General features: G+C 36.0%; 1 protein-coding gene across 15 annotated transcripts in view; it reads right to left on the bottom strand.

Annotated features, from left to right (window-relative positions):
- The window catches only part of cacna1g (calcium channel, voltage-dependent, T type, alpha 1G subunit), a 232,683-nt gene that overhangs the window by 49,787 nt on the left and 170,312 nt on the right, over positions 1 to 12,584 (bottom strand). For all 15 annotated transcript variants that reach the window (XM_051914048.1, XM_051914050.1, XM_051914047.1 and 12 more), the window contains 4 exons: positions 11,167 to 11,351; positions 2,016 to 2,142; positions 838 to 963; positions 543 to 632 (listed from right to left, as the gene is read on the bottom strand). In XM_051914048.1, coding sequence (XP_051770008.1) covers positions 543 to 632; positions 838 to 963; positions 2,016 to 2,142; positions 11,167 to 11,351 — 528 coding nt within the window. The remainder of the gene's footprint in view (positions 1 to 542; positions 633 to 837; positions 964 to 2,015; positions 2,143 to 11,166; positions 11,352 to 12,584) is intronic.

Here is a 12,584-nt window from a genome sequence, read left to right as displayed (position 1 = left end):
GGGGCTGGGCTCTTTTCAAACGGAGCAGAACAATTTCAGGAGCCCACAGCCACACATGAAGCATGGAGACTTCCTTTTCATGCAAAAAATTTTACTTTTTATTATTCAGAAATTATTCAAAAATTCTAATTTTATTATAAAACAGACATTTGGAGGAAATAGTGTAAAATAAGGCACTTCAAAGAAATCTGATGAATGGACAGTAAGGAGCTTACAGAAGAACAGATGAATGGGAAAGCAGTTCTTTGAAGCTAGGACAGAAATGCTGATCAATGGTTTTTCAGCTCTGATTCAATTCATGGAGTTTGTCCAATCAGAGTTTGCGGTTATTAGAGAATGCGAACGACTGGGATGTACTCTGGCCCAATTTGTTTGCACTCTAGAAACAGTGACCCACTTATATGAATAAGGTTACCACACTGTCCACAGTTGCAGATCAAATGTATCACAAGGTGAATCCACAAGCATAAAAATCCATATTACATATTACTATTACAATAAAATTTTATGCGGGTAAAAGGAGCTTCTGATATGGTCAATACCTGCTGATCGACACCGACAGCATCCAGTCCATCGTACATTATGTCCACCCAACCGTCTTTGGAAGCCAGAACAAAAAGGGACATGAGGGCCTGAGGGAGGCGAAAGATGATAAAAAAGGTTAAAAGAAATCTTTGACTTCGGTGGCTCCATTTGACTTTGTTGAAAATGGGATGAGACCATAATGGATTCTTTTCAAATTGGAAGTGGCATTTCCAGTCGCTTGTAGGCGCACCTAAAAGAGCATCTTGAGAAAGAGCAACTGTTTGTGCAACCGTTGCCAGGTTAACAGCTTACCTGCCCAAGGTTATCAAAGTTGTACTTGTGTCTGATCCATTTGTAGTTAGCGTTGATGCAATCTGACTTGTTGGTGATATTCCTTGTATCCTCCCCCTGACACACAAAGAACTTTCCTTTGAAGAGCTGTGAAAAACAGCAATTTTATCAGCACACAACCAACCTTCCTTTTCTCTGCAAATTATTTTTTTGGAATAAAATACACATCTGTGACAACCCTATAGGCTCTTTAAAGCAAATAACTAACTAACTAACTAACTAACTAACTAACTAACTAACTTAATTAATTAATTTTTAACAAAGATTAAGAAAGAGCATATATTACAATTTTTAAATGAGTACTAACATTAGAATATGCCAATGTTGTCACTGTTATATAGCCTACTGTAGTACTTTTTTTTTGACTGAAATTAAAGGTTTACCTAAAATTGCTATCTAATGAGTAATTTCAAGACACTGCTACAACTCCATACAATATGGTTATGTCCCCATTATTGAAAGTCCAGCATGACTGTTTAGTGGAAACCATACAAGGACAAAAGTCAATGTTACACACAACAAATCGTACAGGCACAAAGAGCACAGGCATCTTTTCCTGGAAGAATGGAAGATAAATTGCATCAGTGTTCCCCTACGGACTTATGTAAATTGTGGAAGTATGGAAAACAGAACATTTTAATCATAGTCAAATTATTCAGCTGTGGGCAGGAATAGTGTGTTTCAAATTTACAGAAATGACAGAATCCATGTATTCGTTCTATGCACCACCTCTTTTACTCTCACTAAGAGTCTTAAAGGCAATCTTGTGGATTAAACACACAGAGCTGTCATATGTTATGTGTTGCTTTATATATGATGCTTTTTTAGGAGGAATTACTCCAATTAATCCCTAAAGTTAAGACTGGCTTTTACTTTAATAGTCTGATCCAAGCAAGAAATATTATATCCACTATATAACTGTGAGGTGGCATTTCTAACTACCCTACTGAAAAACACAGCTAAAACTGGCTTTAAGCCAGTTAAAAGTTGCTAAAAGTTGGTTTAAGATGGCCTGCCAGGCTGACCAAACTGAAAAGTGCTCAAAATCTCTCTAAAACTACCAGAAAACCATTTAAAACTTGTTTAAGCTGGTGATTTCTGTAGGGTTATGTTTTTTGTTTTGTTTTTTTTGTACTCACCTGAACTCCCAAGATGCCAAAAATAATGAAGAAGGCACAGCAGATGACCACAATATTCCCGATAGGCTTGAGTGATGACATCAGTGTCTCAACGACCAGCTTCAGTCCTGGAGCTCTGCTGATCACTCTGAAAATCAAACAGGAGAACAGATGTTTAAGCAACAACAACGTTTATTTATAAAGCACATTTAAACACAATATGAACTTATCCAAAGTGCTGTAGAGTATGAAAAAGCAAATCTACACTGTAAAAGCAACAATTACAAATTTCCAAAAGCTTGAGAATAAAAGTATGATTTAAGAGTGGACTTAAAAATGTCCAATAAAGGAGCAGACCTCACATGATAGGGGAGACTATACCAAAAATGCTTGGGCCTAGCCACAGAAAAAACCCAATCATCCTTTGATTCATAGCGGCACTGTGACAGAATTAAAAGTAAATGATTAGAAGATCTGGGATGATATGGCTGAAGAAGGTCACTAATATATTTTGGTGTCCATTCAGACAGCACCTTATATACACACATAGGAATTTTAAAATCAACCCTGAAGCAAGCCAGTGGAGGAATGCTAGAATTGGGGAAATATGGTCCCTCTTTTTAGACCCAGTCAAAAGTATTACGGCTGCATTTTGTACAACTTGCAAGCGAGATAATCTAAAAATCTATTTTATCCTCATTAAGCTGCAAAAAATTATTGGTTATCCAATATAATATCCTTTATGCATTTATATACAACTTCGAAAGAAATAGTGGTGTCAAGCCTTACTGGAAGGTATAACTTAAAATTGTCAAAATAAGAAAGAAATGTATTTCTGAAAAACGTAGGTCAAATGAAGCATATAAAGGGAAATAAATAAAGGTCCCAAAACGGATCCCTGGGGCACACCACACGAAAAAGGAGCAGATGATGAGAAAAAATTTCCCAAGTTTACAGAAAAAAGTCCTATTCTCAATGTTAGATACAAACCACTGTAGTGCAGTGCCTTGGATTCAAGACATTCAAGACGTTCAAGAAGAATGTTATGGTCAATGATATCAAATGCCGTGCACAGATCCAACAAAACTAACAATCACAAGAGCCAGAATCCAGAGCAAGCAGAGCAAAATATAATTTGTAACCTTCAACATAGCTGACTCATTGCTATGCAAAGATCTAAAACCAGAACTAGCACACACTGGCACACTAGGCAACAGATCTAGCCTGCTGGTTCTGAACTGGTTTGGCTTCAGGACCCTGATTTACATTTGGAAATAAAGCGTCAACCCAACACAAAAACAATTTTCCTAGAACAAAATAAAAAAATAAAACATTTAGTAAAATTATTATCCTGTTGTATAATTATATAATTTACTTACAATATATAATAATAATAATAAATAATTTAATTCATCATCATTGCTGCAATCACTACCTCCTCTAAGAGTGAGCATGCCTGGCAATTACCAGCAAACATTTCATGCCCTAGCCATTGTGCTAAGCAACTGCAATGCAATACTGTAGGGAAACTTTCTGTGCTGCAAAAAAAAAAAAAAAAAAGAGACAGTTTTAATTAAACCGGCAGAATAAAGATGAAGCCTAATTATTAACGGCATCCGGCACAAAACTGCACCTGTCAACCTCTGCAGAGGGTGGCACCCACAGTGACACTAAGACACCTGCTCACAAAGGCACACACAAAAACATGTGTAATACAAACACACAGCTGTAACAGGAATTTAGCTGCTTTAGAGCTTGTTCACACAGGATGTGTTCTTGTGGGGGGGACAACTAAAAGGGGACAGAAAGCATGCGTTTTTAAAGATACATGCATTCTAACAGTCAAAGATGTCCCTTCTCTAATGCATGTTTACATAGAACAACAATTAAAAAGTAGCAAAGAAGAGCAATTGTTTGCCTGTGAAAACAGCTCATTACATGTAAAATTATACTCTAACAAAGGCAACCGGTTTTAATCTGCAGCCCTGTCTGTGTTGAACTGATGTTAATGGGACACAATGAGGACCTAAAGCAGTAGCAGGGGATTCTGATGCATTGCGGAAACATTGTATATTGCAAGATGTTTATTATACTACACAAACTAGGACTTCAAAAGTTCCTCCCTTTAGACTGGAGAATAAAAGGCACATTAGTCCTCATCTGGTGACAGTAATTTCTGTCTCCTCACCACAGAATTGAGCTAAAGCGGCAAAAACCTGATTTGATCCTCAGCTTTGATCTTCTTAAGAAGTGCGCTGTGATTGTATCAGTGTCTGAGAATGAAGAAAAGGCCATGTTTAAAGAGACCAATCAGGTTTAGTCAAAGTAACTGGTTGAGAAAGAAAGGAGTCTGCCAAAGGGAGTGCAGATAACAGGCTGCTCTGTCTTTTGTTTGTCTGAATATCTGCGTGCATCTCTCACAAGCTCAAGCGTATTTATCAAAGCTCACTTTGGGGATTTCAGGTAATACCGTAAAATCAATTATGGAAATGTCAAACGATGAGAAGGATCAATATGTCTAGACCCACGCTCATCTCTGACTGAATTTGAGAGGGACAATCCAGTGAAATGATATGGCTTGTTCACAGTGGGCACACCAGTTGTCAATTAAAACTTTTAAAGATTGTCTTTGGGAAATAAAATATGAATACTAGTTAAAAAATAACTATATAATAGTATAGTATATAAATATAATAGTATATAGATAATTACACTGGTGCTCACACCATGAGATTTCAACCCCTCACCAATAGAGGGCGCTGGTGCATGAGGTGTTGTGCCAATAATGTCTTTCAATACAGTAAACATTACAGAACACAGTGAAGTTATGCGTTTATATAATTAATAAGCTGTAAATAGGCTACATGATTTTGTGCAATTTAGTGTGCATTTATATGCAGTATTAAAAAAAGAGCTCAGTAAGAGCAAAAGAAATATATGTTTGTAAAGTGGGCGGTAAAGCACGGTACTTTCATATATACCATGGTAGCGAATGATTACCATAGTATGATATATGATATCATATGGTACTTCAGTAGTACTATTGTAAATGCCATGGTATTTTAGGATGGTGAGAAACCAATGGGAGGTGGTCCTAGTTTTTATAATGTGATGCTGATGCGACTCTTCTGGTTTTGGGAACATGTTATGGTTACAGTGTTTTGCAAGTCGTCGGAAAAGTGGAATTTCTCATATTCATCGCTCCGATCCGGTCTTTTTGTTCTGAAAGGTTTTAATAAATAAATAAATTAGGATGGGAACAATAAGTAGAGCACTGAAAGAGCTTCTTATTCCCAGAACACAGAGACACATTTTCATCCTGGCTGTAATTAAAGGATGCTGTAGTTGGGCTGGGAACCGTCAGTTTGGAGGATTCAAGCTGTGTGTCCCTGACACACACACACACACACACACACAGCAAGCGCACAATCTGAGGACACCCGTCAAAGGACAAAAAATAAAAAAATAAAAATCTCAACTATGAATCAAGAAATCATGCAGGCAGTAAAAACAGCAGCTTAATTTTCCCCATTATTTACTCACTGTCATGTCTTTACAAACCTGTATGACTGACTTTTTCGGCAAACAACAAAAGGAGATATAGCAGGGATAGTTCACTCAATTATTCAGTCATTATTTATTCACCCTGGTGTTGTTCTGTTCCACTAGGGTGAGAAATTAATGATTGAATCTCTTCCCTAGCCCACTCACATAATCCAGTAAAATTATGACTTCACAATTACACAAGCTATTATCTAAAAACAATAAGACATAAAGAACATCTGCAGCGATGATATGTAAATGAAATTAATCAGCTCCAGATGAAATCCAAAAGAGCCAATCTGTCCTTATCGTCTTTTCGTGCAATTCTTCGTCCCTGTAATTACAGCAAATAGACATTGCAGAAAAACGAACTTGTTTCAAGTCAAGCATGGTTAGATTAGTTTAACAAATGCCTTAGAGTGGACAGGCACTGTGAACGAAGCTAGACTGTAATTAGCGTGAGAATTAATGAGCACAAACAATAATAACGCGGTACATTATGTTGGGTTACTTGCATTTGAAAAGGTCAAGCAGGAGCTTCTAGGAGACTGAACAAAGGGATATCAGTAGATAGATGCTGGCGGCAGGTGTTTAAGGGAGGGTCTGTTCCTCTGGGGCACATACAGACAGTGGAGGATGGATGGTTCTTTATGCGCTTTTGAGATTAATTTAGATCCTCAAGGGTGATGTGCGGTGCAACATGCAAGGAAGAGGTTTAACCTGGGGTCAAAGAGTTGATGAATTTACAGAGTGTGCACATCCCCCCTTAACACAACGCATAAATCATCCTGTCTAAAGATTGAAACACACACGTCTCTGTAACAATGCCATTAATACTTGAGAACATAGACCTTAACTGTCCATACAAACAGATGTCCACATGAATTAATGGGCATATCAACCCACCCTAAGAGGAATTTTAATTTTGTTATTTGTGTACTCTCATGTCAATCTTTTATGAATTAGTTATTTTGAAGGAAAAGCACTATAAAAGCACCAAAAAAGTACAAACAAATAAATAAAACTGTCATTTAAAAAATTTTAATTATTCAAGAAATTAATACTTTTATTGAGCAAAGATGCATTAAATTCATCAAGTGACAGTAAAGACTTTTACATTCTTTAAAAAAATATATATTATATATATTCTATATCTGCATTCTAGGGGATCTATATTCTATCTGAGCCCCCGGTGTGAGTTTTTAAAGGGCTAATTTTAGAACAATATTTTAGAATGTATTAATTCCTTGGCGACACGTCATGCAGTCATACTATGACAGATATGTATTGCGTTTATTTAATTTTTCCTTTTTTATTCAAAATATTCACAAACTTGTTAACTATATCATGAATTATATGATATATTTCAATTGTCAGATATGTGAAAGTGAATGTGTTTTGTCTTTTAAAGACCTTTATAATAATCATGTTAGTTGATATAACGCGTGATGTGTTTGCATCACAATTCAGAGGATCTATATTTACATAATCGGATTTACATCACGTATATTCATCCATTTTTCCCCGAAATACAAATAAATGGCCAGTGAACTGGGAGAAGAATAGATTAAACTTTGTTTCATACACAATGTGTATCTATAAATAAAACACTTTGTCAAATTATAATTGAAAGGATTTTTCCATTGCAGCTTCCCTAGACATCGGTGTATGGAATTTGAATTTAACAAACTATAATTGTCTTTTTTTATATATAGTACAGCATTTAAATGTTTATTTAAATGTCTGAAACCTCAAATAAACATTACGTGGTTGAAAACACTTAATAGTTGTGATATATGAAAAGCACTGAGTGCGTCCGTCTCTGGGTCAGCGCCATTTTTGCAGTGATGCACTGAATGTTCTAATCACACCAGTGTGATCGTACTGGTCGAAGGGTTAAAATGAATCCCGTTTTGGGGGTTGAGGGGGGACAAATTGAAACTGACGGAGCACAAATCAGATCTGAGGGGGCAATGCCCCCTTTTTCCCCCCCTCGTGGCGCAGGACCTGGGACAACCTGCTAAAAGACAGGTATAAATAAAGTCATACCCAATTCGAAAGACATTAGAGTGAGTAAACAATAGCAGAATTTTAAATTTTTAGGTGAACTGTCCCTTTAAGCTCATTGCACATTGCACTGGTCCAGATACACATGTGGTCTGGATTACCCACCCCTCCCTGAATTGACTTTTGCCGAAGTAGCCGAGCCCACGCTGTGGAGACTTTTTACAGCTGTCTTTGTCTTTCTTTTGATTTCAACTTGGACTTCACACAGAGGTGCATTAATATAAAGTCTGTCGAGGGAAAGATCAAGAAGTAAAACTTTCAAAAGGTGTTCGGCAGTTGCAAACACAGTAATGTTCTCTGAAGCAGAGCATTCTGGCAGTGGAGGAAACTTTGTGTTAGAATCTTTAAAATGTTCACGCAGAGGAGCTCGAGGTGAAAACACAGACCGCTTCATGTTTAATTTACAGGGCGTTTTTTCCTCTCCGGGTGCTCTACATTCTCTGACAGTCAACCAAAGCAACTGTCATTAGTTATAATGGGACCTTATCACATATACTGTTTAAAGGTTAATTTGCCTTATGTAACTATGCCACTAGTGGATAAAATAATACTTAATTGGAATAAAAACATAAAAAGGAATTCAAGTTTTGTTCCACATACTATTCATTATCTATAAGGGTATGCTTGGATCTCTATGCACTATTCAGTAGCAGTGGAGTAATAGCGATGCTCATGGGCAGAGACATAAATCATTCATTAACTGTTTTTAGCAAACTAGTGAAGAATGCCTTAAAAGATTTGCTGGGAGATGAATTCGTCATTCTTTCAAAATACCTCAACCTTATTTGGCACGATACAATTAAGCAAAAAAATATGCTTTATCAGCACACATTAAAATACAAATAAATAAATAAATAAAAACTAGAAAATCACGGAATCAGGAAGAATTAAGTAGGTACAGGGATAATCCACACCAGAGGTCACTAATTAGCAGACCGGGCGCTTGGGATTCAGACCCAAGATTGCTTCCACCCGGGCTGCTAACAATTTCTTATGAATTAATTATAGTGGGTTTTCCCCCCTCAATATATATTTTTTTCTTTTTACTTGTCTGCAGGTGCTAAAGTATATAATTTACATTTATGCAATATAAAAATTATTAGGGCTGCCCCCTAATAGTCGACTAACCATTGGTCAATGAGAAGAGGCTTAGTCGACCATTAGTCACTTGGTCGCAGGAAAAAAGATCCAGAGGAAGTGGCGAAGTCATGCAGTCTGTGATGGACAGATCATTAACAGCTGGTCTATGTGGTAATTACAATACATTCAAATGCTCGACTATCATTCATCGACCTCAAATATGGCTTCTCATCTGAAACATGTAAGCAGTAGCAAGTTTAATGTTAAACCAGAAAAATGTGGGCTAGTCAAGTGTTTGTGCGGAGTGTGAAAGCTGAATAGTAGCGCACTTATTGCATGACAGCTAACATGGAGGCGCCGGTGCGATCACTTGCACTTAAAATGCGCTGTCATTTTTGGTCATACAGATAAGAGTAATACATCTTTTGAATTTGTAAAGAGTCTACTTTTATTTGTGTGCACTCACAATAACAAAACGTTGTGCTTTGGTAAAATAACGAAAGCAAACAGAGTGCGCTTTCTGCAGTCTCTCTGTGAACTTGAGCATGCCAAAAAAAAAAAAAAAAGAACCGAAACTCCATGTAAACTTGCCTCACAGACATGAAAAATATATCTAAAGAAAGCAAAATGTCTACTTTTAAATGAACCAATTCAAATGGAAAACAAATATTCTCAGGTTATGTAATCCGTATGAAACGTGCATTTACAGTAGGCGCGTCCACTACTCGTCAACTTCATCACTGCAGACGAAAATACAGAAAACACTAGTTTATCAATAAATTATTAAAATGTTAAAGCAATTTCTTTTCTGTTTTTATCCTGACGCCTTCATAATCATTACTTCTGCAGGTGCACTTTGGCAAGCTTTATGTGTGTGCTTGAATGCTGATTGGGCTATGTATTCATTAAAAGCTCTTTATTATGATTTATATGGTTTATTAATAAACGTGCGATTAGTTGACTAATCACTTAAAATGAACGACTACTAGTCGACCAGAAAAATCTTTTTAGTCGAGGTCAGCCCTAAAAAATTATATGATGAATATACTGTACATGTGGCATCAAAAAATGTTGTTGATTTTACCTATTTAGTATTTTAATGTTCCTTGTATCCATATATGAATGGATATGAGTTATATGAATAAAATGCTAAAAAAAATTCTGGTAACACTTTACAATAAGGTCTCATTTGTTAACATTAGTTAATGTATTAACTAACATGAACTAACAATGATAGTAACAATACATTTGTTACTGTATTTGTTAATCTTTGTTATTGTTAGTTAATAAATATCCAGCTGTTCATTTATTGTTCATGTTAGTTCACAGTGCATTAACTAATGTTAACAAATACAACTTTTAATTTTAATAATGTATTAGTAAATGTTGAAATTAACATGAACTAAGATTAATAAATGCTGTAGAAGTTTTGTTCGTTCTTAGTTCATGTTAACTAAAGTAGTTGACTAATGTTACCTAATGAAACCATTATTGTAAAAAGGGTTACCACAATTCTAAATGGTCCTTTTCCTTTCCGTTTCAGAAATGTTAATGAATTAATGTATTTACAGCATTTTATCCCAAACCTTTTTTTTTTTTTATCTTTACTAGTCTTCATGTGCAAAAGTAAATAATTTACATTTATGCAATATAAAAAATATTTGATTAATATACATGTGGCATCAAAAATAAGCAGCGAATAAAATCATTATTCTTTTGTTGCTGTTGATTTTTGCTGATTTGACCTATTTAATATTTTAAACTTCCTTGTATCTGACTGAGAAACATGAATAAATTGCAACAAATCCAAACAATCCTTTTTTCTTTGCAGTTCCTTTTCAGAAATGTTGTTGATGGCACATTTGTTCACTATAACATTGTACTAACACAGCTGAAACACAACTCCCGGAAAATTATGTATTTTTAATACAAGTCTCTCGGTAGCATGAGGAAACTTGCGGAAGTTGACCCCGAATTGAGAAGTACTTGAAAAGAGAGAAGGGAGTGACTGGGGGTGAAAGACCAGTGTAAGCATTTTGTGGGCAAATTGGGCAGGAAAGATGAATATTTGATTTTTATTTTCTGCTTGAATATGTCATAAATATTTAAGAGTAGGGAAGGCCTCCAGAAGTTCCCTCTGCAGGAGGAAAAGTGCAAGGCGCACACACATATGCACACAAATACACATACATATGCATAAACACAAACACAGCTACATACTGCATCAATTAGGAGCTAATTGATGCATCTAAGTGAGGAAGAGGCAAATTGTGAAACTTCAGTCTTTACATTAATTATGTTTCCTGTAAGAAAGTGGATGCTGCAAATCTAGCACCCTGACCCAAAGTACATGTAAGTGTTTATGTAGCCTACAGCATGGCAGGTGGTGATGCACTTGTGCATTAAAGCTTTGATGTAATTGTAACTGTTATTTAGCATAATGACTAACTGCAGCACTGAATGGATGTTGTGATCAGTGTACCTGAGTGGCCGCAGGGTTCTCAGTAACCGTAGCACCCGCAGCATGCCCAGGATCTTAGTGCCACTGTTGGAGATCAGGGATACCAGGATGTCAATCACAGAGATCATCACCAACATGCCATCCAGAACGTTCCAGCTGCTCTTCAGGTAGGTCTTCTCCCCGAAACACCAGCCCAAAGCAACCACCTTCACAACACCAACAAACAGATATGATTTAAGACGTAAATGTTAAATAAAAATTTGATTAAAGCCAAAACATTAATAAAACATGTGTTTCTATCCCAAATAAGGCATTTGTGACCCTGGACCACAAAACCAGTCATAAGTCGCACAGGTATATTTGTAGCAATAGCCATCAAATACATTGTATGGGTCAAAATTATCGATTTTTCTTTTATGCCAAAAATCATTAGGATATTAAGTAAAGATCATGTTCTTTGAAGATATTTTGTACATTTCCTACTAAAAATATAGCAAAAAAAAAAAAAATAAATTGTGAGTGGATATGCATTGCTAAGGAATTCATTTGGACAGCTTTAAAGGCGATTTTTTCAATATTTTGATTCAGATATTTTGATTCAGATTCCAGATTTTCAAATAGTTGTATCTCAGCCAAATATTATCCTATCCTAACAAAAAGCTTATTTATTCAGCTTTCAGATGATGTAAACATCTCAATTTCAAAAAATGGACTCTTATGACTGGTTTTGTGGTCCAGGGTAACATTTGTAGATTGTTTGACCGACCAACGTAAGATGGATGGATATCATCTTCCATTGGTATACTGTATTTTTTTTTATTTGCAAAATAAATAATTCAAATTTAAGAAAAAATCAATACTTCATATCTTCAAACCATATTAAAACCATATTTTCTGTATCATTCACAATTATGAACTTTGTTTACTGTAGCTTTCATAACAAATGAATCTTGCAGATGTTACAATTTGGTTAAAATATGCACCCTTCTTTCTAAATCTAACCCTGTTATAAAAACTTACAAAAAGAATATGCACATGACGGGAAACGTGAGAAAGCTGATGTGTTTGAAATCTGAATTTGGGAAGAAATACACTTATTCCCTTGGGTTCTTTTTTTATTTCTTTCACACTATTGTGGCATTTCTGAGAATGTATCAGGTTAGACTGGCATACAGCTGGCATATAAAAGGGGCTCAGGGGGGGGAAAAAAGCTGAGATAAACAAACCAGGAGTGAGAATCATCTGACTAAAAAGTGCTAAGCATGAATGCGCAGCTTCTAATGATGTTGCTGGTGAATATATCAAACCACAATGTGATCAGACCTCAAAGTGAACAAAGGCTTGTCAGGCAACAAAAGCCAGGAGTTTCAACAGCCCTGTCATCTTTATCCGACCCGGAAAGTTTTTGTCAGTCGCCGTTAATTAACCTCCAGTGAGTA

Source organism: Ctenopharyngodon idella, chromosome 12, assembly GCF_019924925.1.
Source record: "Ctenopharyngodon idella isolate HZGC_01 chromosome 12, HZGC01, whole genome shotgun sequence".
Lineage (NCBI taxonomy): Eukaryota > Metazoa > Chordata > Actinopteri > Cypriniformes > Xenocyprididae > Ctenopharyngodon > Ctenopharyngodon idella.
The sequence above is the reverse complement of the archived record's forward strand: the minus strand, read 5'-3'. Positions and strand labels throughout refer to the sequence as shown.